This window comes from Anolis carolinensis, chromosome 1 (assembly GCF_035594765.1).
Source record: "Anolis carolinensis isolate JA03-04 chromosome 1, rAnoCar3.1.pri, whole genome shotgun sequence".
In the NCBI taxonomy this organism is placed as follows: Eukaryota; Metazoa; Chordata; class Lepidosauria; order Squamata; family Dactyloidae; genus Anolis; species Anolis carolinensis.
This window is the reverse complement of record NC_085841.1, coordinates 247,357,095-247,383,495: the sequence shown is the minus strand read 5'-3', so window position 1 is coordinate 247,383,495 and position 26,401 is coordinate 247,357,095. Positions and strand designations below refer to the sequence as shown.

Here is a 26,401-nt window from a genome sequence, read left to right as displayed (position 1 = left end):
TCCCATACTGAAAGCAGAAGTAAAGCAGAGGCAAGAATTAATAAGCTACCTAGCAAATCTCTGGCACAAAACTGACACCTGGCCACTGCATTAAACCACATTAATGCCCTATAAGCACCAAGCATATTATGCTGACTCATGCTGTAATTCTGTTAAAAAAGAAATCGAAACAAAAATTGTAATGTTTGATCATGAGATTCCATGAAAGGAAATCACCTTTACCATCAGGTGTTTATAACTGCCTGTTACAGGGAAAACCAGCTGATCCCTAATCCATCTAAAACACACACTGTGCTTTTTACCTTAAGAACAGACAAGCATCTCGAATTCTGAAAATTACCTGGGAAGGAATCCCACTGGAGCATTTTAGCACACCAAAATACTTGGGAGTTACCCTGGACCGTGCCCTGACTTACAAGAAGCACTGTTTGACTATAAAGCAAAAAGTGAGTGCTAGAAATAAAATTGTATGAAAGCTGACTGGCACAACCTGAGGATCACAACCAGACACAGCGAAAACATCTCCCCTTGCGCTTTGTTGCTCTGCTGCTGAATACACGTGCCCAGTGTGGAATACATCTCACCACATTAAAACAGTGAATATGGCTCTTAAGGAGACATGTTGCATTATCACAGAATGTCTATGCCCCACACCACTGGAGAAATTATACTGTTTAGCCGGAAATGCATCATCTGACATTGGCCGGGAAGTAGCAGCCAGCAATGAAAGGGCAAGTCATTGACATCTCCGGTCCACCCCCTGTTTGGGCATCATCCAGCACGCCAACGACTTAAATCAAGAAACAGTTTTCTAAGATCTAAAGAGATTCTTGCAGGAATACTTCAGCAAGTGAGAGTCCAAAAGTAGCAGGCTAAAACCCAGAATCTCAATAAGTGGCTGAGGCTGGATGAGAGATTCCCTCTTGAGCACACAGAAGACTGGGTGACTTAGAAGGCAATGAACAGACTGTGCTCTGGCACCACGAGATGCAGAGCCAACCTTAAGAAATGGGGCTACAAAGTAGAATCCACAACATGTGAGTTTGGAGAAGAGCAAACCACAGACTACCTATTACAGTGCAGTCTGAGCCCTGCCACATGCACAATGGAGGACCTTCTTACAGCAACGCCAGAGGCACTCCAAGTGACCAGCTACTGGTCAAAGGACATTTAGTATCATGCCAAGTTTTTAAAACTTTGTGTTTGCAAATACAACTTGTACCCTTGGTTCACTTCTGACACAACAAATAAATAAATAACTGACCTCTTTCACTTTGTTTAATGACCATGGGATTTGAAAATAACTGAATGGCCGAAATGGCCGAAATATTTTATCAGTTAACTGGCATTCAATATGTAATATCAAAAAGAATAACTTCTAAAATCTAGAACTGAATACTGAAGAAATACTTAAGATAGAGCATGTTTCTTCAACAAGTGCACTTACGTTAACTCTGAAAGCTTGCACAGTATTATCCAGAAAAAGAATATTGCAGACCACTTCTGTATGCTGTCTGTCTCGTGCCAGCTCAGATGCTCGAACATTGTAGGTTCTGCCAGCAGGCAATCGGAAACGTGCGGTCATTACTGTCCACACAGCGTCTTAATGGGAAAAACAAAAACATAATTTTGATGTTAAGAAATTACATATATTCAATTTATACAATGCTTATCACCCATCTATATAATAGATTTATAGACTACTGTACCTTTGTGGTGCAAAACATTTACAACAGGTTGTGTTATATTGTATCATTTTACTTTATAATATATTACGTACTATACTGAACAGTTATTTTTCCCTAAAGGGCAAAAATAAATTTCAGAGTTGCTTTACATTGCAATGGTGAATGGGATCAAAAGCAAAAAGATAAATACCATTATATTTAATACCACTACTACAATATTTTAATGTCACCAATAATGCAACTATATTTTAGCTCAAATGTTTTACTTTATAAGAATGCCTTGTGAAAAGCATTTCAACATTTCAAAATGGGTAAAAATGTTAAAAATATGAGAAAGAGATTATGAAAGAAACGGAGATTATCTGGGACAGCAGGCTGGTCAGATTCAACCAGAGGAAGTTGGATGTGACTTGAAGGGCTCGGGTTTTTCCTAGTAGTTTCTGTTTTGGTAACCTCACACAGCTTCTGTCATACAGAACTGGACTTCTATAATAGTAATGTCACCCTAACTTTCATGAACTGGAACTGAGAGATGTTTATCAGTTTTACATTGTTTTTTCTTGACAGAACCTTAGTTTTTTAAAAAATATATATTTTTATTGATATTATCTTATATTTCATGTTGTGAGTATATTGCACATTTAATTCAAATGTTCATACCTACACATCATTTATCTATTATCACATCTCTCCACCCTCTTCTCCTCTATATTGTTTACTCACATATCTAATATATCATCATTCTATTCATTCTTTTTTTCCCTCCCCTCCCCCATACCACAATTCCATTAGAATTTTAACTCCATCCAGGAGCACAACTTTTCCCATTTCTGTACAATAGTTACGTTGGCTTCGCCTTTTTTATCCAATTGGAATATATTGTCCATTTCTCTTTAGTTTTCCTCATTTTATCTTCCTTCTTATCCTTAGAGGTTACATTTGCAATAATTTCTGATTGGAACTGGTCAAACAAATAATTATTCCAATTCATCATATTCCACTTTTTTTCGTCTCTCCAACCCCAAGCTATTACTGCCTTCCCTGCAAGAATCATAGCTTTGAATAGATCTTGATATTTTACACTGATCTTATTGTTCCCTAATATCCCCATCAACATCATTTCCATGTTTACTTGAAGTGAATAATTCCTCTATTTTCCCTGTTATTTTTCCCCAAAATGTTTTTACCGTTGGACATTCCCACCACATGTGAGCGTACCATCCCATGCCTAATCCACAGTGCCAACATGTTGAACTTTTATCCCTGATCATATTTACTAATTGTGCTGGGGTACGGTACCATTTCCATATGAATTTTCTTTCCATTTCTTTGTACTTCTCGATTTTAATTTTTGTGGCCTCTCTTTTTAAGTTCTCTATTATTTGTCTTGTAAGTACCCCCTCTTTTTGCCATTGGTCTTGTAATGTTCTTATGATATATTCCTCATCTTTGATCATCCCTTTGTATATTACTCCCACCAGCCTTTCTCTGAGATCTGTGCTTTCTTAATTATGTCTTACATCATACTCTCCTTACCTATACATTTCTCCATATTTTCCTTGTTTCAGTTTATTATATAGTCCTAATATCTTAATCCAATTTTTACCTCCCATCTTCTCTATTATTCTGTTTATGGGGATGACATGGCCATTCATATCATATAAATCTTTAATCCTATAGTATCCTTTGGCCTTCATTTCTCTCCACCAGCCAGAATCAAACTCCTTCTCATAAAAGCTTTCGATTGGGGTCCATTTTGATATTCCTGGCATCCATTTAGGTTTCCATTTTTTTCCAAATTTTAATGATGTGATGACCCATGGGCAATGTAGTCCCATTCCTGGCACTGTGGTGCCAGATGAAGAGGAAAACTTGGGTTTTTCACCGTTCCAGCCAGAATTGGAACTTTCCCAGCCAGATTTGGAAACCTTGCACCTGCAAGAGATTTGTCTTCCAGAAGTCTGTCAAACAAGCCCCGAGCCACAATCTCCTACGTTTTCTCGCCATGCTTTTTGTAAACAACAGAGGGGAGTTCAACAGGCGTCCCGCAGGAGTGCTAGGATAGCTGCTAAGCATTCAGCTGATTAAGCCTGCTTTCCATGGGAAACTTTAAGGAGTCATGCATCTGGACTCAGAGAATAGCTTTCGTTTCTGGTTCTCCAGGGAACTGCTCTTTGGTGGGAAAACTAGATCCTATTTAGGTGCTTTGCCCACAAAGGGATCTTGCGGAGTCAATTCGTCAGCAACTGGAGTAGGTTGTGTGTGGACAGCGCTACTCCGCTTCTAAGCCTTCGTCCCTGTTTCCAAGCCTACGTTCCCGTTCCAGCCGTTTACCTCCGCGGACCTTGCCTTGCTTCCTAGGACTCAGCCTTGTTTTCCAGGACCCTGCCTTGCCTTGTTTTCCGGATTTTGCCAAGTATTCCACGGATCTTGTTCTTGCTCCTCGTCCTTGTTGCCTTGTATCAAGCCCTGTTTCAAGTTACTCCCTAGCCTCGCTCAAGTTCCATGGACTAAAGGACCTTGTCATCTCCCCTCACTTTGCCTGGCAAAGTGAGTGTTTCGGTTATTGGATTACAACTTTGGACCTTAATATTTCATATTGGACATTGTTTCTTTGGACTAATTTTGACCTTTCCTGAAAGGTCTATTTCTGGACTATTTCATACACTTGCTTTCATTAACTTTATATATTCCTTCAATAAAGATATTAGATAGAATCTGGCCTCGGTGTATGGTTATTGGTGCTCTGCAGCCTGGGTCGTGACAGTTTGACTCCGCCACCCTAAGCACCAATTAACCTAGGCCAGAATGTCTACCGGAACCGTGCCGGGTGGCCAGCCACTCAGCTACACCATCGACAAGGACGAAGTGGACCGCATCCGTGACAAGCTCAATGCGCAGGATGGGGAAATTAGAGGTTTGAAGGAGCGCGGAATCCGTCTCCCGGCCATGGCGTTGCCAACCAAGTTCTCCGGAGAAGCTTCTAAGGTTCATGTTTTCCGTCGCCAATGCCAGGCTTATCTAGAGGCCCGTGCTGCCGAGTTTCCCCAAGAAGACATCAAGGTGGCGTGGATTTACAGTCTCCTAGACGGGCCAGCGGCCAACTGGGCGACGGCACTGTTCGACCAAGTCTCCCCACATCTAAGATCAGCGCAACACTTCTTGGACCACCTTAAGGCGACTTGGGGGATCGAGGACAATTTGGAGGCAGCCGGCCACAAACTCCGGCGCCTCTCCCAAGGAGACAGACCCTTGTCCCAGTACATAGCCGAGTTCCGAGTGCTGGCCCATAACACCGGCTGGAACGATGTAGCCCTCAGAGGACAATTTCGGGAGGGTCTCAACATCGAGATGCTGGAGGAAATCTCCAAGGTGGATCCTCCACACTCTCTTGAAGCACTCATTGAGCAATGTTTACGAGCTGAAGTCATGCTTGCCAACAGAAAGCAATGGATTCGAGGCCAGAGCGGTAGGGCTGGAGCGAAACCTCCCGCTCCCACCGGCGTCCAGCCGCGTCCTGTGTGGAGACCCCCGCCACCAGCCCCATACCCCCGAGGAAGCGAGGAGGTGCCAATGCAGTTGGGCAACGTGCGACCCAGACTAGATGCCGCCGAGAAGGCCCGCCGCCAACGCCTAAATCTCTGTTGGTACTGCGGAAACGGGGGCCACTTTGCCAGAGAGTGTCCAGCCAAAGGGAAGCCCGCCGCTCGTCTGGCGGCGGCGTCCTCCACGGAGACGAAGACATCTGAGGCGGCTGGCACGCAGCCGGCGGGGGAAGCCGGCGACCGGGCGTAGAGAGGCTCGCCAGCCCGGTCAAAAACCCCACTCAAGAGCCGCCAACCGGGGTCCTATTTCTCCTAGTGGTCACCTTGTGGTCAGTGAAAAAAGGACCCGTCATGGTCCATGCCATGATAGACTCAGGAGCCACAAACAATTTCATTGATAGAGAGTATGCCGACTCTCTGGGATTACAATATCATGACTTCAAGAACGCCCGTGTGGTGCAAGCCATCGATGGCCGCCCCCTCAAGACAGGTCCAGTAAGCCAGTGGTCGGAACCCACCAGAATGTGGATAAGGGAACACATGGAAGAGATTTCCTTCTTTGTTACCGAGGTTCCCCACTTTCCTGTGATTTTGGGAATTCCATGGCTGACACTCCACGACCCAAGCATCTCCTGGTCCAACAGAGAACTGCAGTTTGCTTCAAAATATTGCCAAAACCATTGCCTAGTAGCCAAGGTCTGCCATGCCACAGACGCTGAACCCATTATCACCTTGCCCAAGAAGTACTCAGAATATTGGGATGTATTCAATGAAAAAGAAGCCGAGAGACTACCCCCACATAGACCTTATGACTGTGCCATTGACTTGGTGGAGGGGGCCCCGATCCCGCGAGGACACCTCTACTCCCTGACTGAACCAGAGCAAGAAGCTCTCAGGGAGTTCTTAGAGACAAACCTCCGCAAGGGGTTTATTAGACCCTCTCAATCCCCAGCCGCTTCCCCAGTGATGTTCGTGAAAAAGAAGTCAGGGGACCTACGCTTGGTGGTGGACTATAGAGCATTGAACAATATCACTAAGCGAAACCGGTATCCCCTGCCTTTGATCTCGGACCTCTTAGACCGGCTTCGAGGGGCTAAGGTTTACACCAAGCTGGATCTTCGAGGAGCTTATAATCTAGTTCGCATCAGGGAAGGGGACGAGTGGAAGACTGCCTTCCAGACTAAATTCGGTTTATTCGAAACCCTGGTCATGAATTTCGGTTTATGTGGAGCTCCCGCAACGTTTCAACATTTTGTCAACGATATCTTTCAGGATTATCTAGACCGGTTCTTGATCATCTACCTGGACGATTTTTTGGTGTTTTCTAGATCGCAATCAGAACATGAGAACCACGTCAGAATGGTGTTACAACGATTGCGGGATCATGGACTTTATGCCAAGCTGGAAAAATGCGCTTTTGATCTACAAGAGGTAGATTTCCTGGGTTATCGTGTCTCGCCACTAGGGCTCACCATGGACCCGGCCAAGGTAACAGCAGTATTGGAATGGCGGGCGCCAACCAACAAGAAGGAGGTGCAACGCTTCTTGGGGTTCGCGAACTACTACCGCAAGTTCATTCCAGACTTTGCCCGCTGGTCTGATCCAATCACCAGCTGCATCCGAGGGAAACAGCCTTTCCGCTGGACAGAGCAAGCTGAGAAAGGATTCCAACAACTAAAGAAATTATTCACGTCACAGCCAATCCTTCAGCACCCAGATCCTGAAACCCCTTTTGTCGTACAGGCGGACGCCTCCGATGTGGCAATTGGAGCGGTACTCTTGCAACCAGTGGGAGAACATCTTCACCCTTGTGCCTTTTACTCTCGTCAACTGACTGCCCCAGAGAGAAACTACACTATTTGGGAAAAGGAACTTTTGGCCATAAAGGCAGCCTTTGAAACTTGGAGACATTGGTTAGAAGGGGCCAAATTTCCCATTGAGGTCCACACTGATCATCGGAATCTAGAACATCTAAGAACTGCTCGCAAACTAAATCAGAGACAACAACGCTGGGCTTTATTCTTTGAGCGTTTTGACTTCCAAATCCATTATGTAACCCCAGCCCAGACCAAACAGGCAGATGCTTTGTCACGAAAACCGGAATATGCTGCAGGGCGCAAGGAGACCTTTGAGTCCCAATTGCTGCAGCCCGAGAACTTTGCCACGCTCACAGTGGGAAACACTAAATCCACCCCAATTGAATCTACTCCCTCAACTCCAGGGCCCCTTTGTGCTCAGGAAATCAGGGCCAGTCAACAAACGGATGCCTGGGCTCAGGATCAACTTCGCCAAGGACTACATTTTCCCTTCTCGCTTAAGGATGGGTTACTTTGCTATAGAAATCATGTCTACATTCCCCCAGGACCGGGCAGAGAAAAGGCACTTCGTCTGTGTCATGACTGCAAGCCAGCAGGGCATTTCGGACTATTTAAAACCATGCATTTGATCCTAAGAGATTTCTGGTGGCCTAAGATCCGCAAGGATGTGGAAAAATATGTCAATACCTGCCCAATATGTCAGCGCTCCAAGACAAGATGGGAGAAGCCCTCAGGGCTTCTGCATCCCCTTCCTACTCCATCTCGCCCATGGGAAATAATCTCTGCGGATTTTATCACTGATCTACCACCTTCCTGCGGATTCACCACGATCCTAGTGGTGGTGGACCTTTTCACCAAGTTAGCCCATTTCATTCCCTGCGATGGCCTTCCCACGGCCAAAGAGACTGCAGATTTATTCCTTCAGCACGTTTTCAGATTGCATGGGTTGCCCAAGAGTTTGGTCACAGACCGTGGGTCCCAATTCACCTCTCGTTTCTGGAGAGCACTACAAAAACTATTGGGCATAGACTCTCGTTTATCTTCGGCTCACCATCCACAAACGGATGGGCAGACAGAGCGCACCAATGCCACTCTGGAACAATATCTTCGCTGCTATGTAAACTATCAACAGGACAATTGGGCTTCCCTGTTACCGCTGTCAGAGTTTGCCTATAACAATGGTGTCCAGGCTTCAACTAAAGAAACCCCGTTCTTTGCAAACTACGGCTTCCATCCACGTTTCTTCCCTCCTGTTATTGAAACCTCAGAGGTTCCCGCAGCAGAGGACTGGCTGCAAGAACTCACAGCGGTGCAACAACTTTTGCTCCAGCAATTAGACCAAGCCAAGGAGGACTATAAACGCCACGCGGACAAACATCGCCAGTCGGGCCCCGAAATCAAGGTAGGAGATCGGGTTCTTCTGTCCACTCGCTTTTTGCCCTCCCATCGCCCTTGCCGGAAGTTAGATGCCCGTTTCATTGGCCCCTATCCAGTGGTGGCGCAACTTAACCCCGTGACTTTCAAACTCCAACTGCCGCGCTCTATGCGCATTCATCCAGTGTTTCATCGCTCCCTGCTCCTTCCGGCGGATGGTGTGCGCCCTGATGCAGACCGGCCGGCCCCCACTCCTGTTTTAGTGGATGGGGAGGAAGAATTCGAGGTTCAAGACATTTTGGATTCTCGCTTTCACCGCCGCCGCCTGCAATATCTCATTGACTGGGCGGGTTTTGGCCCCGAAGAACGCTCTTGGGTAGACGCTTCCGCAGTCCATGCCCCCGATTTAGCCCGCCGCTTCCATCAGAACTACCCTGCTAAGCCGCGGTCCCGCTCTTCGGGGAGAGAGCCCATTTTTCAGAGGGGGCTTGAGGGGGGGGGATAGTGTGATGACCCATGGGCAATGTAGTCCCATTCCTGGCACTGTGGTGCCAGATGAAGAGGAAAACTTGGGTTTTTCACCGTTCCAGCCAGAATTGGAACTTTCCCAGCCAGATTTGGAAACCTTGCACCTGCAAGAGATTTGTCTTCCAGAAGTCTGTCAAACAAGCCCCGAGCCACAATCTCCTACGTTTTCTCGCCATGCTTTTTGTAAACAACAGAGGGGAGTTCAACAGGCGTCCCGCAGGAGTGCTAGGATAGCTGCTAAGCATTCAGCTGATTAAGCCTGCTTTCCATGGGAAACTTTAAGGAGTCATGCATCTGGACTCAGAGAATAGCTTTCGTTTCTGGTTCTCCAGGGAACTGCTCTTTGGTGGGAAAACTAGATCCTATTTAGGTGCTTTGCCCACAAAGGGATCTTGCGGAGTCAATTCGTCAGCAACTGGAGTAGGTTGTGTGTGGACAGCGCTACTCCGCTTCTAAGCCTTCGTCCCTGTTTCCAAGCCTACGTTCCCGTTCCAGCCTTGTTTACCTCCGCGGACCTTGCCTTGCTTCCTAGGACTCAGCCTTGTTTTCCAGGACCCTGCCTTGCCTTGTTTTCCGGATTTTGCCAAGTATTCCACGGATCTTGTTCTTGCTCCTCGTCCTTGTTGCCTTGTATCAAGCCCTGTTTCAAGTTACTCCCTAGCCTCGCTCAAGTTCCATGGACTAAAGGACCTTGTCATCTCCCCTCACTTTGCCTGGCAAAGTGAGTGTTTCGGTTATTGGATTACAACTTTGGACCTTAATATTTCATATTGGACATTGTTTCTTTGGACTAATTTTGACCTTTCCTGAAAGGTCTATTTCTGGACTATTTCATACACTTGCTTTCATTAACTTTATATATTCCTTCAATAAAGATATTAGATAGAATCTGGCCTCGGTGTATGGTTATTGGTGCTCTGCAGCCTGGGTCGTGACAAATGACAATTTTCTGGGGCCTCTTGTTCTTTTAATGCTTGCTTCCAAGTTCCTTGTAAAACATTCCAAAACTTGCCTCTCTCTTATTAACTCCTTCCTCTATCTTAAACCATTTACAGTAGAATCCCACTTATCCAACACTCACTTATCCAACGTTCTGGATTATCCAACGCATTTTTGTAGTCGATGTTTTCAATACATTGTGATATTTTGGTGCTAAATTCGTAAATACAATAATTACTACATAGCATTTTTTTGTACTGAACTACTTTCTGTCAAATTTGTTGTATAGCATGATGTTTTGGTGCTTAATTTATAAAATCATAACCTAATTTGATGTTTAATAGACTTTTCCTTGATCCTTCCTTATTATCCAACATATTTGCTTATCCAACGTTCTGCCAGCCCGTTTATGTTGGATAAGTGAGACTCTACTGTATCTCTTTTCTCTCTCATATTTTCAAATAATGGTTTTATCTGGAACGCTTCATAGTTCTAAATTTGGGATTCCCCACCCCAGTTCTTCCTGGTGTGTGAAGTATATTTTATTTGGTAGTCTAGATTTCTTTTCTCCTAAAATCCATTTCTTGATAGTCTTGTTCCAAATATTAAATTGTCCTTGTTTAATTTCCAATGGAAGAATTTGGAATAAATATAATAATTTAGGTATCAGGAACATTTTAGTTGCTTTTATTTTCCCTAATGTGCTCAGATTTTTGTTTTTCCAATTTTTCATATTGTTAGACATTTTTTCCATGTCTGTTTATAATTAATCTCCACCATCTTTCCCATATTCTTATGTACAGTCACTCTCAAATATTTTATTTTCTTCTTATCCATACCTATTTCTGTTATATTATCTATTTCTCGTTTTTATTTACATCAAAATACGTAATTTCTGATTTCTTTATATTTACTCCGAATCCTGTATTTTTTTTCAAAATCCATTAGTATAATTTTTAATTCTCTTATTCCTATTAAAGGATGAGATAAAATTATCATAATGTCATCAGCATAAATATTCAGCTTGATTTCCCTGCCATCCAATTTAAAGCCTTCTATCTTTACACTGTTCCTTATTCTGTCTCCCAAGATCTCAATACCCATTATAAATAGGTGTGGCAATGGAGGCAGCCTTGCCTGACTCCACAGCCTCACTTTCCCTATATAATTCTCTGATTACATTTATAAATGGATTTCCTATTCCAAATTTGATCATTGTCTCCCATAAAAATTCATGGTTTATTGTGTCAAATGCTTTATATATATCCAATTTTAAAAATGCTAATTTCTTTCCTTGTCTGTGCTCCATTATGTTTCTAATTGGATGTCCAATTTGCCTCCCTTTCACAAATCCATATCGATCCTCTTTTATCACTTTAGGTAATACTTTTTCCAATCTATTTGCTAAAATTTTTGCAAATCTATATGTATAAAAAACTAATGGTGTCCCCCGTCCCCGTCCCCGCCACTAAACAACAAAAGTACAAGCCCCAGAACCTAGAAATTTGGCAGCACAATCCACCATCCTTGCCCCTAGGTTCCAACAACAAAAATAAAATAAAAATAAAGTCCTAATTAGAAAGAGAGGAATAATTGTTTTTATCCAATTGCTGCCAGTTAGAAGGCTAAGCTCCACCCACTTGGTCTCCTAGCAACCAACTCAGCCCAGGGGACGGGCAGACTTAGGCCTTACTTAGGCCTCTTCTACAGATCTATCTAATTGCCATTGGATTATATGGCAGTGTAGACTCAAGGTCCTTCCACACAGCTATATAACCCATTTAGAATATTATATTATCTGTTTTGAACTGGATTATCTTGACTCTACACTGCCATATAATCTACTTTAGTGTGCATTTTATACAGCTGTGTAGAAGGGGCCTCATATAATCCAGTTCTAAGCAGATAATATAAGATTATAAATATACAATAGTCTCACTTATCCAACATAAACAGGCCGGCAGAACGTTGGATAAGTGAATATGTTGGATAATAAGAAGGGATTAAGGAAAAGCCAATTAAACATCAAATTAGGTAATGATTATACAAATTAAGAACCAAACATCAAGTTATACAACAAATTTGACAGAAAAAGTAGTTTAATGTGCAGTAATGCTATGTACTAATTACTGTATTTACAAATTTAGCACCAAAACATCACAATGAATTTAAAACACTGACTACAAAAACATTGACTACTAAAAGGCAGACTGTGTTGAATAATCCAGAACATTGGATAAGCGAATGTTGGATAAGTGAGATTCTACTGTAATATGAAATAATTACTGTGGAATAATAATACAGAACAATATAATCTCTAAAACCAGAACACTAAATAAAGAGCAACACTCTGAAAGCAGGGAAATTAAGAATACACCTCCCAGGGAGGAAGCAGCCAGGCTTTAAAGCTGCAAGGCCATTACATGCTAATCATTTCGCCTAATTGCAGCATTCATACTTGCCTCCAACAGACAAAAAAAAGAACAATCAGAAATATTGTATATTTACAAGCTTTAGCAAATAATATCCCCCGATGGCAAAGCGTGTTAAAGCACTTAGCTGCTGAACTTCTGGACCAAAAGGTCGCAGGTTTGAATTGGGGGAGTGAAGAGAGCCCCACTGTTAGCCCCAGCTTCTGCCAACCCTGAAGTTTGAAAACATGCAACTCTGAGTATATCAATAGGTACTGCTCCGGCGGGAAGGTAATGGTACTCCATGCAGTCATGCCACATGACTTTAGAGGTGTCTATGGACAATGCCAGCTCTTCAGCTTAGAAATGGAGATAAGCACCAACCCCCAGAGTCAGATATGACAAGACTTCATGTCAGGGGAAAACCTTTACCCTTTACCTTAACTACCAACAATTCCTCAATACTTTATTTCCCATACCATCATACTTCGCCACAGCAACGCATGGCCGGGCACAGCTATATTTTATAGTCTTGGTTTAATAAACTAATTGATCTATATGAGCCTGTATCTTTTGGGTCTCTCTGTGGTTTCAATATAACTCTTATTTCCGCTTTCCTCCAAGTATTAAGGGCTTTTTCTCCTCTCATTATATTGTTGAATAATCTTTGCATTTCTGGGTCAAATATTTCTATAAATTCCTTATAAATTTGGGCTGGGAAACTGTCCAGTCCTGGGGATTTAGAGTTTTTCAATTTCTTAACCTCTTCCTTTATTTCCTGTTCTGTGATTTCCGAATTTAATCTTTGTTTTTCCTCCTCTCCTAACCTTATATCTAAATTTTCCTCCAGATGACCTTTATTATCTTCCTTATATAATTTTTGATAAAATGAGGCAAATGCCTTATTTTAGCAGAGTTATGAATAATTTTGTTTTCCTGAGTCTTTATAGCCTTAATCTTCTGTTTTTCCTTTCTATTTTTCAAATATTTTGCCAATCTCTTCATAGAATTAATATTAGGTCTATGAATTTCATTTTAACTAAATTTTGTATTTTCCAAATTGTAAAAAAATCCAATTTATCTCATTCCTTTCTCAGCATTTCAATCTGGTTCTGTGTTTGAGCCTTAAACTTAATCTGTTGGTGTCCTTGGAGGTTTTTTATCTTCTGCATTTTGTTTTGTCTATCTGCATACCATTTCTTTTTAATTAAACTTTCTTTGAGGATGCAATGTCCTCTGATCACAGCTTTTGCTGCATCCCATATTATGCTATCTGATGAACCCTTATTTTCTTGAAAATAATACCCAATCTGCTTGATCATATATTTTCTATCTTCCTTTTCCCCTTTAATTATATTATTATATTTCCATATCTTATATCTTTATTCTATATTAATATCTAATTCCATTATTATTGGGGCATGATCTGAGAGCCAAATTCCTTGTGTGTATATATTTATTTCCATCTCATTAGATTCTCTAATCATTATATAATCTAACCGTGTATATTTTTTATACCTATTGGAGTAATATGTAGGATTATCTTTTCTGTTGGCTATCTCAAATGCGTCTTTTAGTCCCCAGTTTCCTAATTTATATGAGTTCCGTTGGCTTATGTCTAAATTGAAATCCCGTTAGAATAGTTTCTCCCTCATAGACATTCTGAAGTTTTTTCAGGATTTTCCTCAAAAAATGTTGTTGACCTTTATTGGGGGAGTATATATTACCTATGGTAATTTTTATTGTCCATTTTAAATTTCAACATTACATATCTTCCATCTGTATCTATGAGTTGATCTAATATCTCAAAATTAATATTATTATTCATAAGAATTGCTGTTCCCCTAGCTCTTTTGGTACCTCTGGCCTCAATAACTGTTTGCCAAGTATTAGAGTTCAGTAATGGGCATTGATCCCGTTTATCTTTGTGCGATTCTTGCAAACAAATTATGCTAGCCCCTTCTGCTTTGGCTAGTTAAATTAATCTGTACTTTTTTAGATTTGATGACAAGCCATTCACATTCAAAGATAACACCTTAATAATCTTACCCATCACCTTTTGAAATTTTTTTTATTATATGATCATGTGGATTATACTTATGTCTATGTCTATGTCTATGTGGTTCCCTCCCAGCATTGATGTCCTGTCAGAGTAGTGACACGGACGGATGTAATTCATAGTCTTGGACTTGGCTTCCTCAAACAGGAGCACACACACACGAAGTCAACACAACATTTTTGAAACAGTGGAAAGTTTCTGATATATACTTTAAATTAACAATCTCTAAAATAGAAACATGGAGCTTCCACATAGCCTATTTGTATCATGTAACACCTCAAGCATCTGCAGAATTTTTCCCCATCTACCTAATCCTAACTGATGAAGTACTAATAAAATGCCAAATATTAATGTATTTAGAAACCATGTTGAATTCTACTGAACAGTACACAATTTTGATACACCTTTGCGTGAAAATAAAGGTTTAACTTTATGGGTTACAGCAAATATTGTGAATGCCAACTTCCACTTGCATGTAGAGGAAAAAGACACCTTTTCCTCTACATGCAGCTCATATGCCCCTTCAAAGTTGCATCAAAGGTTCCCTCAACCACCCAGAAGAGATTTCAGGAAGGTACAGTAGAAAGAAGATTCACCTCCTTGATTATTCAACTGAGTCTTCTAACAGTGATGGAAAACTATTTTGATTGCATGTAACGTGTATAGAATTTGTAGTGACATTTCTAAAATAACATGTATGGTGCAACTCATGGGCTATTTCTCTCTCTGAATAGTTCATTCGTATTAATAGCTCCCCATGTCCTCAGTAAAATACAACTTAAGGATCAGAAGTTAATGCAAATTTACTATGGCAGTCTCCTGTTGCCACATGCAAGCACAAAAAAACAAAACGGAAAGCACATTTGTACCTCTAATTTACTGAACAGAAATGTTAAAACAATAATGTGTGCCAAATCACTATGCAATTAATCCCATGCCTGCGGCCATTTTTTGTACTATTCTGATATACCCAAAGATCAGATTTGTTTCCTTAAATATGAGCAAATGTCTTCTCAGAACATAACTGTAACAGCTTTCATTCACAATATCATTCATAATAACTTAAACTCACGAAGACACACAATTTTTGTTCTGTTGCTGTATGGATGCATGTTTAAAGATATATAATTTTTTAATTTGATATTTTGGGCATCAGTTCTCCAAAGTCATGCAACTTATTTATTATTTAAAACATTCATATTCCGCCCTTCTCACACCAAAGGGGACTCAGGGCGGAGTACAACATATATAAGGCAAACATTTAATACCGGAGCATAATATAAACCATAAATATACATAAACACTAAAATCAGTTATCTTCACATTAGTTCACATCAGTTATCTTCACATTAAAACCATTATTTAAAATCATCGCAAGACAGCCAAACTGTATCCGGTCAGCAGGGTGAAATTTCCTATTGCTGCCGTTACTGCACAGCCCCAAAGGCTTGGTCTCACAACCAGGCCTTTACCATCTTTCTAAGGGAGGGAGGGGGCTGATCTACTCTCACCAGGGAGGGAATTCCATAGCCGGGGCAATCACTGAAAAGGCCTGTCTCTAATCCCTGCCAATCACCCCTGTGACAGTGGCGGGACCGAGAGAAGGGCCTCCCCAGAAGATCTTAATCTCTCAACTTCTTCACAGACAACATACATGACAAACATGACTGTAATGACGTATGAGTTTTGTATTCATGTTTGTTGCGTTTAACTGTGTGCTTGTGGTTTGGTTGGGTAGGTGTGAGACGGCGGCAGCCATTTAGTGGCTCTCCTCTGAGGCAGTTGCCATGGAGATGTGGGCGGAGCCATCTGCCGAGGGGAGGAGAAGTGAAGAGGTTTTTAAAAGTGAAGCCTCAGTCTGTGCTCTGATGAGGCACAGGGAAGATTGATTCCAGGTTGATGGGATCATGGAGACTCCATTGTTCATTTTGAGTCGGTTTCAAATAAATTTGGTGACTTATTTAATGTAGTCTGTGTCCTGGAAAGGCACAGAGAATCTGTGATAGTATATCACAGGGGTGACGGTGGTTTGAAGTCACTGAATAGTCCAAGTTTCAGACTTTGGGAACCAATCCCAGCTGGACTCACAGAGATCCATTGAAGTAACAGTTTAAAAGGAGCAGAGGAAGAAGTTTTAACTACTTTAAGTAAAAGAAGTGATACTTTAGAGAGTTTGATTCATCTCATTCTAGTATTGTAGCTGTTAATAAGAATACCTCTAAGTGAAACATCTTTTGTAACCACCAAGCCCGTGCCTGAATAAACTTGATATTGTTCTTTTTACATCAAAGCCTCTGTCGTCTATAGACTCCCTCAGCACAATTGCGCTACCATTTTAACACTGATAAAGTAAAATGCTTCCTCTGAGCTAATGGGTGGTTGAGCACTTTTATAATCTAAAGGTGTCTCTCCACACAGTGGTGGCTGCATTTCCACTAATCGGTGGCAGTTATCTTTTATTATTTCGTACATCTATTCATTATTAATTGGGTCTTCTACGCTACCCTCTTTTACAATGACAAACATTCTTATTAACCAAAATTATTACAGCATCAATATGATCAATTCAAGTAATTACACATGTACTATAATATCATTTTGAACAGAATGCATAGATTCTGATAGATTGCATCATGTTTTCATGAAAGGTACTCTATACTCCCAAAATGTCACATCATAACTCTCAATTCCCCATTCTTTAGTGTAGCTGGCTTTAAAAATAAACAAAATAAAAAATAAGAAAAAGCAACAGTACTCTTCTGCAATGATAATCAAGTTGCTCACAGAAACAGTATCAATTCATAAGCACAATTGCTACAGTCACCTCTGTCACACTTAGTTCTGCCTGTAAGTTGAAATGTGCATTTTGTAGTACAGGATGAGCTTTCCATATTGGGTAGGAGATTATACCATACAGTGCAAGTTAAGTAACTGTGTTACTTGATCGCATAGGAAGCACTATGGGTGACATGCCAAATTCCTTTAGTTTTTGCCATACCTCCAAATGAGCATGCATACACTATGATTTTGAGAACATCATTACTTTCATGAATAGTAAGGGTAAGCCTTCAACCTTCAACTGCAAGGACAATATGAGAGATACATTTAAAATGCCTAATGGTTTTACTTAGCTCTAAAGCACATCAATCCAATTGATCCAGAAATAAACTTAAGTCTTCCCTGCTCTTACAGCTGCAGAAATGTGTAATGTAACAGAAGCGGCAAAGACATAGTTAAGACAGTTGCAAGCTACTGGTGTGATTTCCAGCGATACCAGAAATCCTTCTCTCTTGGGATTGAGCCAGTCAACATTATGGTGGCTGTCTAGGAAAGAGAAACAGGTGCCAGGAATAAGCACTTGTGTAATCAGCAATCAATCAAGTAATAAGAATTCTGATTTTATAATATAGCTACACACAATATAGAAGATTCTGAATTCTAGTTAGCAAAGTATTTCCTGGTGCTCTGAAAGTAATTTGCTAGCATTTTACTCTAGCCCATCTTTCTTACTTTAGTCTAACTCCACTAATCATTAAGTATTCAGATAGCAATGGAACAGTTATGATTAGACTTTCCTTGCAAGAATTTTCAAATATAATGTGAATTAGCTAAATAATGTACATCCATTCTGATCATTATAGAACCAAATGACAAAAGACTAGTGTGGAAAGTCGAAGTACAGTAGAGTCCCGCTTATCCGAGTTCAGCTTATCTGAGGCAAATGTCCTACCCCGCTCGCTCATTCTCTCTCTCACTCACCCTGCGGGGTCCTGGTGCTGCCAGAACCCAGCTGGGTGAGTGAGCGAGAGATGGCGAGCGAACAAGTGAAGGAGGGCGGCAAAGGCCCTCCCTCCCTCGTCCCTTCACCAGGCCGGGACCCGGCATGGCAAAAGAGCTGAAGAATTGTGGGCAGGCAAGTGAAGGAGGGTGGCAAAAGCCCTCCCTCACTCGCTCGCTTTGCCAGGCCGGGCCCTGGCACTGCTGGGACCGCTGTTGGGACCCAGCCTGGTAAGTGAGCGAGGGAAGGAGGGAGGGCGAGCGAGCATGCACCCTGTTATCCGTCAGTTTCACTTATCTGTCATTCTGCCCGCCATTTTATGATGGATAAGCGAGACTCTACTGTACCTATATAGTGGAGGATTGTGCCAAGTTGCACATCTCTCCAACACCTGCTGTTCATGCATTTAATTATATATGGAATAGCACATGGAGAGGTCAAGAGTGCAAGCTTGTGCCACACTGGCTGTGCTTTACTACATTTCCTCTTCATCTACATCTAGAACATTTATCGTCTTCACACTATGATGCAAGTTTCATTAGAACGTTCCAGCACAAGTACAGTGAAAAGAGAAAAATGTAGATGACAGCTGATCATAGTGACATTCTTTTTGTCTTTCTTTTTCTGCAAACTGCAGAGCTTGCCTTGTAGAATTAATAGAAAACTTGTTTGACTTTCTTTGGCTCCCCATACATGTATCTAAGGAACTTCAGGAGTAAAAGTCAGTATTTGTTAGCTTTTACAGCAACATATAATTTTTAAATGTCTAGTTTAAAATGGCTACTTCCCATGTACTCCTATCACACTATTGTTTTATTCAAATATCAATAATGAAATTAATTATATTAGTACACTGAAAAATAAAGAACAGAGGGGATTCCCTCTTTCTCCCCCCCTCAAAAAAATATTCATTAGAAAATTGGATATAATTCAAGGAGAGATTTAGAGCTGTAGCCTAACAGCAAGAGAACAGGACAAGCAAAGTCTGTTTTTAAGCAGGTACCTCCTCCCATAACATTTGATATATGGTGGAATCTCTACTTAAGAGTATCCCAACTTAAGAGCATTTTGAATTAAGATATGTTGCTTGGCCTGGATTTTGCTTCAACGTAAGAGCAGCATCTTGAGTTAAGAGCTAGCGCCAGAGGAAGTACTAGCGCAAGAGTACAGGGCTTTGATGCTTCAAGGGAGCAGCCTCCATGCCTAGTGCTCTTGTTCACTTTTGGAGATTGCTGTCTGTTATGCTCTTGTCCGCTTTGAGGAACTTTGGGTTAGTTGATTGTGTGTGCTTTTTATTCCTGGTGTGTTTGGCTTCATGAAGGGGGGGGGGGGGCAAGAGAAGGATTTTAAATATGCAGGATGGGGTAAGCTATTGCTGTTAGCCCCAGCTTCTGCCAACCAAGCAGTTTGAAAGCATGCAAATGTGAGTAGATCAATAAGTACCGCCTCAGTGGTATGCAGTCATGCTGGTCACATGGCTTAGGAGATGTCTATGGATGACACAGGCTTTTTGCCTTAAAAATGGAGATGAGCACCACCCCCAGAGCTGGAAGGGGAAGCCTTTACCTTTATCTATGTTTCGTTGCCTCTAAGCATTGAATGTTTGCCTTTGTGCTGGAATCTGTCCTGAGTCCCCTCGGGGAGATAGGGAGGAATACAAATAACTATTATTATTATTATTATTATTATTATTATTATTATTATTATATTTTTCAATGAATGAATATCTCATAGAATCTCAACCAATTTAACAAACCAGTTTGTGTCAGTCACAAAAATAAATTCTCTGGAGTATAAGCTCAGGTACGCATACTCAACCAAGATCAGAGAGAACTGGTACAAAATCTTCTATATGTGGTGCCTGACTCCGAAAAAACTTGCTAAATATAACAAAGGAAAGACAGATGGAAGGTGCTGGAAATGTGGAAAGAGCATGGGAATGCAAAAAAGTGAAGAAATTCTGGTATGAAGGAAATCAAAAAATGGGGAAAATCTTTCAAAAACAACTAGAATTCAAACCTGAATGCCTTCTGCTGGGAATCAGCGACCCAGCGAAACAAAGATAGGATTATATTATATCTCACCATAGCAGCAAGAATAATTCTAGCTCAGATATGGGAAACTAAAGAGATACCCACTATCGAAAAATCAATTACAAAAGTGCTAGATATAATAAAAATGGACCTACTAACACAAAAATTGGCTCAGAATAGAGCACCAGTTAACAGAACCGACTGGAAAGTATTGATAGACTACTTACAAAAAGAAAAAAATTACTATATATACAAAGCTGAATTAAAGAGAACCCCAAGGCAAAATTTTAAGTATAATATTTATACAACGATAATGGATAAGCTGAAAGAAAAACAAAAGGAGTCACTTGAGGGGATCTGGAAGTGTTAGAAAACTACTATCTATATGGGTATATGTTGTTTCGGGTTTTTTTCCATCTTTTCTCTCCAACCTTCTCACATTCTCACTTTCTTTAAGATGTATTGTTCAACTACTTTTATTGTATTAAGAAAAAAATAATACTTGATAATAGATGTAATTGAAACAAATGTTGCTTGCAAATTCCCAATAAAAATGAATTTTAAATTATTATTATTATTATGACTATTATAGTTTTTTAATGAATGAATATCTCATAGAATCTCAACCAATTTAACAAACTTGTAGTTTGTGGCAGTCACAAAAATAAAGTCTCTGGAGTGTAACAACTAATTTCAAAGCGAAGTGTGTTAAAGCACTGAGCTGCTGAACTTGCAGACTGAAAGGTCCCAGGTTCAAACCCCAGGAGCGGTGTGAGCAGCCGCTGTTAGCTCCAGCTTCTGCCAACCTAGCAGTTCGAAAACATGCCAATGTGAATAGATCAATAGGTACCGCTCCGGTGGGAAGGTAACGGCACTCCATACAGTCATGCCGACCAAATGACCTTGGAGGTGTCTACGGACAACACCGGCTCTTCGGCTTAGAAATGGAGATGAGCACCAACCCCCAGAGTCAGACATGGACTTAATGTCAGGGGAAAACCTTTACCTTTACCTAACGCACAATTAAACAGGAAATAAAACTTTCAAAGCAGGAATAGATTTTTTTTTCAAATTTTGTTACATATTGTAATCAATGCAGAGAAACAGAAGGCTACACCAAAAAGCAAAGAATGAAAATGAGATTTGCCATGAAGGTTCATTCTAGGGTGGCAAGAAGGAGTAATCCATCATGACTGAGTTCATTGGAGTGTGCCAACCCAACCAGGCAAGATATATTTTTTTTCAGTTGCAGCTATTGCCACTGCCCCCTTATGTGATAGATTATTTATAAAGTCCTGCTTCATCTTACATGTATGCACTTTAATCTAATCTACCATGACACAATATGCCTATATACTAAATAATTTAACTTTCACACCTCCAAAGCTGGGTGTGAATTACTCTTCCTGTCATTACAGAATAAACTAACTTTGCATTTTTAGGAGGGCACAATCCACCATAACTAGATTCACCTGCAGTATTCCCAGTCAACTCTTCATGTTTACTTGGTTGAAGTTGAAATTTTCAATGTACCTATTAAGACTTACTCTCTAATACAGGGGTAGGAATCATGTGCCCCTCCAAATGTCTTGGTCTGCACCTCCCAGCTCCCCTTATCATTGGTCATTGGGAGAGTACTAGGATTTATAGTCTCACAACATTTCACTGTGTCTAGGGCTGCAACTTAAGGAAAATACCTAGACACTTTGTAACTTATAAACTAATTATAATACTCCAAGTTTATTATCTCTTCAGGCTCAGGCAATATGTTTATTATAGAAAATTGTTAAGTATGTACTTGCAATGCCATGGACAGCTCTTCAAAATGGTTATAGAGAAAAAAAACTGATAGCAAATTCTCCAAACCACTTATGGAATGGTCAATAAAAACACTTAGGAAGTGAGTTATGTGCTTCTTATCTTTATACTACAGAGACTCAATCTGCAGCTACCTGTATTGCTTTCAACTTACTTATAAAAGACTTATTGTCTGTCTCACCTTTATGTTGTCTATCTTCTTCCCACAACTACCACTAGTACACTACAGCATAAACAGAAACATTTACTATGCAAACTAGTAACAGCACAACATATGTTTATGAGCCACAAGAGATTGGCTGAAAATCTCTATGTGTTCAAGCAGTAACTATTGCTATTTGTTCAGTAAGCAAACATATTTGCAACTTAATGCTATTTCACACTAAAACTCTTCTATTTAGAGTACACAAAGATAAAACAACCGTGCATCAGTAATGAAAATGAAGGCCACAGTTGTGAATTATCATGTCTGAACAGAAATCCATTTTTTTAAAATCCCACTCCTGGGAGCACTATTGTTAATAACCAGCCAATACCATAATGAGTCTTCAGCATTATAATTCAAAACATTTATGTAATGCATCTCAACGAAGTAGGACTCCTAAGGGGATTCACGACAAAAAATATATTTAAAAATAGAATAAAATATTTTGAAAAAATAGTATTTAAAACAGGAATTCTTTAAGGACATTTTAAAAGAACTCCTACTACTGTTTCAAGAACCAACAGCCATGTAGAAGAGCAAAGCCTTGCTACATTTTGGAAGCTCAAGAGAGAAATTACCAATCTGACTTTGTTTGGGAGGGAATTGTACAACAAAAGTTCTGCTCCTGAGGAAACACTGTCTTTTGTATGCTCTAACTAGTTTCTTGGAAAGATCTGTTACACAACAGCACTCTGTTGAGAATCTCAAATTCTGTTAAGATCATATCGAAAGAGGCAGTTGTCATATCATCTTCACCTGTACTCATTCTACACATGCAAGATAATACAATACTTTTAAAAGCACATTTATTCTTTACCTACTTTTGGCATCCTACACCTAGTACTGAGTGTTTATAATCAGCTTTGTAGCATATCAATTTTAGGAACAATATTCCCTTGAAACTGGTAACTCACTCATCCCCACACTATTTTATCCTGCCTTGCAGATTTCCCCAGTTTGAGATTTCCTTTTCTACCAGCAGTCTTCTCAGAATCTGAAACACTTAACTGCATCAAACAAGCTACATTGTCAAAGCATTTGACAGCTTCGAAACAGGCATGACTGAACACACAGATTTATTAAACAGTATATGACAAACATTGTCTTATATCATGTTGACAAGCTTGCAATTTCAGTTGACTGTTCTTTATGTTTTTATGCACAGCTAATGCCTACCTATACTATTTTCTGCTCCTTAAACTCATTCATACCCAAAACAACATCCAAAGTCCAAACTCGAATTCCTTCAATTGCTGTTTCTTAGACTGTCCTGTCTCATTCTCTCACTTCAGCCAGTTCCGCACCCAGCACATTACAATATTCCACCCATTCTCCTTTCCTGTTTTCATACCTTCTCTAATTTATCTCAAAATATTAACCTATAAATTTTCCTGCATTCATTTTATAATTTTATAATACAACCTATAAAGCATCATAAACATCACTACAACTTCTTTTAGGATTATCCTGACCTTGCTTGTCAAAATCAGCACTCTTAATTGAACTTGGAAGAAATCAGTAGTACCTGGCCATCTGTCGGGTGTGCTTTGAATGAGATTTCCTGCTTCTTGGCAGGGGGTTGGACTGGATGGCCCATGAGGTCTCTTCCAACTCTACTATTCTATGATTCTATGAAGGTATATGCAAGATAACAGTCTAGCCAATGCATTTGCACTAGTTGTTTTCTTGTAAAATAAAATTAGTCATATTCTACTCTACACTCAATAGAAGACTTAGTTGTAACAGTGATAACTTTATAAAAGAATTCCCTATACCCCAACAACCCTCATGCTCTTTGTTTTCCCCGAGACATATTCAATTTTTGTAAAGAGGCAACTAACCAATAACACATCTACTATCCCCAAATTCTTCTTTTTCCTTTCTCCCCCCCCCCCCCCTCACTCTCTTTAATAAAAATTATTTGGAAGAAAAAAACAAAACAAAAAACAGAAGGTTCAATACTGGAAACTATTGTGAAGCAGTCTTGATTGCTATCAAAATTAACTTGGTGATAAAGCAGTTAACTTAAAGTCAACATTTTGTATTCCTCCAAAACATATTCATAAAACCTGAAATCAATTTGTCAAGCAATTGTAGAAATCAAAGTGAATCAAGTAATCTTTAAACCATTCAATCGTATTTACTTACAAAAATACATTCCCTACCATGAAGATGCCCTTCATAATAAGCCTTACAAAAGAACATTAATCTCTGCCAAAAATAGTAGGCTATAACCACAGTATACGCTGTTATGCAAATTTGTAGAGAAACAATATACAGGCAGTCCCCAAGTTACAAACGTCCGACTTACAAACAACTCATGGTTAAAAATGAGGGCGAGACAACAGGAAGTGAGAGAAATCTACCCCTATGAAGGGAAATTCACTCCTGAAAGAGTTATTATCATGGGGGAAAGATGTCTCAACTGAAGTTTACTCACCAAGCCTTGTTTTCACAAGAAGCCATTTTTTTTTTCAAAATCCAATGATCACAGGGACAGAAAGTGAGTTGCAATCTTCTGTATGGGGCACAGACAGCAAAACAAACAGCACAGGGGTGTTAACCCTTACCTATGCTATTCAAAGTTAAAATACAGTATATATTTTGGCTGCAGTTACACTTTTAAAATATACTTGTTCAAATTTACAAACAAGTTCAACTCAAGAACCAACCTATCCTGTTCATAACTTGGGGACTTCTTGTATACACACCTGAACACCACAGTGGCTGTTCAGCTATAAAGTTAATTACTCAGAATATGAAAACTCTCAATTGAACTTGTTTACATGGCATAGAAACATCATAGAAATACTGCAGCATTTAAAGGAATATGTCTACAATGTGTGGTCTGGCTATACCCATATATATCATCAGCGAAAATCTAGCATAAGTGCTGTACTAACTCCAGGTTATATTACTGTATTGCACTATACAGGAGGCTGTTTTTCATGACTATGTAGAAAATGTTCACATTTTCAAAGTAAACACAGGAACCAGAAGATTTAATCATATGGTTTTTGACCCAGCTATGCTAGCTCTTGACACATTTATCAGCCCAGTTCAAAGTGCAGAAAACACCTGAACAAGTTAGTAATGTACAGGAAATAATAACTGAATTGGGATTTTCTAAAATCTTCTTTATTTTAAGCAGGGAACTTGAGAGTAGCTTCTTCCAAAAAAATACAGCCAATTATCTCTGTGTGTGTTTTAGTATACAACAGCACACTTAAAACACTACCAAAGAATTAACTTCACCGCAGAAGCACTCCTTGTGTCATACTGCTAACTACTTTTCAAAATTCCTTTTATTGTGCCATATTACTGTAGCTGAGGAGGGGGTAAGAATCAAAGTTTGTTGTCTTTGAGGTCCAACATCATTTCTGGGACTTAAAACATTGTATTATATAGACACAATTCCACCACACTCTTCAGTTCCAAAAAAAGTAACTGAGAAAGAGCATAAGATACAAAGTTATCCTTCATCCTATTTACTTGTTATTCTTGATATTACAAAATGAAAACAAACATTACTGCTTGCTGGCTGTAGATTTTTGAAAGAAACTGGGCACCTTTTAGTGGACTACAGAACTTGAGACATTACAACTAATCACTACATTACAGCATGTAGAACAAGGATCCGCGATGGCGCAATGGGTTAAACCAGGCATGGGTAAACTTGGGCCCTCCAGGTGTTTTGGACTGCAACTCCCACAATTCCTAACAGCTAAAAATTGTGGGATGATGGGGATGAGCTCCTGTCTGTCAGCCCCAGCTTCCCATGCAGGGACATGAGATAAGCCTCCCATAGGGTGATAACACATCCAGGTGTCCCCTGGGCAACGTCTTTGTAGACGGCCGAGTCTCTCACACCAGAAGTGACTTGCAGTATATTGTCAATTCGCTTCTGACACAATAAAAAAGCATCTAGAACCAACTATGAAATTGTCACCAATGTCAGCTTCAGAAATGTTGCTGTTATGTGCCTTCAAGCCATTTCTAATTTACAATGATGTTAAGGTGAACTTATCACAGGGCTCTATTGGCAAGATTTGTTCAGTCAAGGTTTACCTTGCCTCCTTCTGAGGCTAAGGCAATGAGACTTGCTTAAAATCACTCGGTGAATTTTAATGGCAGAAGAGGAATTTGAATCCTTGTCTGCAGAGTCATAGTCCAACACTCAAACCACTATACCACTTTGGCTACCTT

The 26,401-nt window shown here is 40.3% G+C and overlaps 1 protein-coding gene across 2 annotated transcripts in view; it reads right to left on the bottom strand.

The window, feature by feature from the left end:
• The window catches only part of ptpn4 (protein tyrosine phosphatase non-receptor type 4), a 136,646-nt gene that overhangs the window by 96,730 nt on the left and 13,515 nt on the right, over positions 1 to 26,401 (bottom strand). Inside the window, exon 2 of one of the 2 annotated variants that reach the window (XM_062967361.1) lies at positions 1,448 to 1,602. In XM_062967361.1, the coding sequence (XP_062823431.1) occupies positions 1,448 to 1,585 (138 nt within the window). In that variant the 5' untranslated portion in view covers positions 1,586 to 1,602. Of the gene's footprint in view, positions 1 to 1,447; positions 1,603 to 26,401 lie in introns of those variants that run through there. The other variant, XM_016994047.2, reaches the window with a different exon arrangement.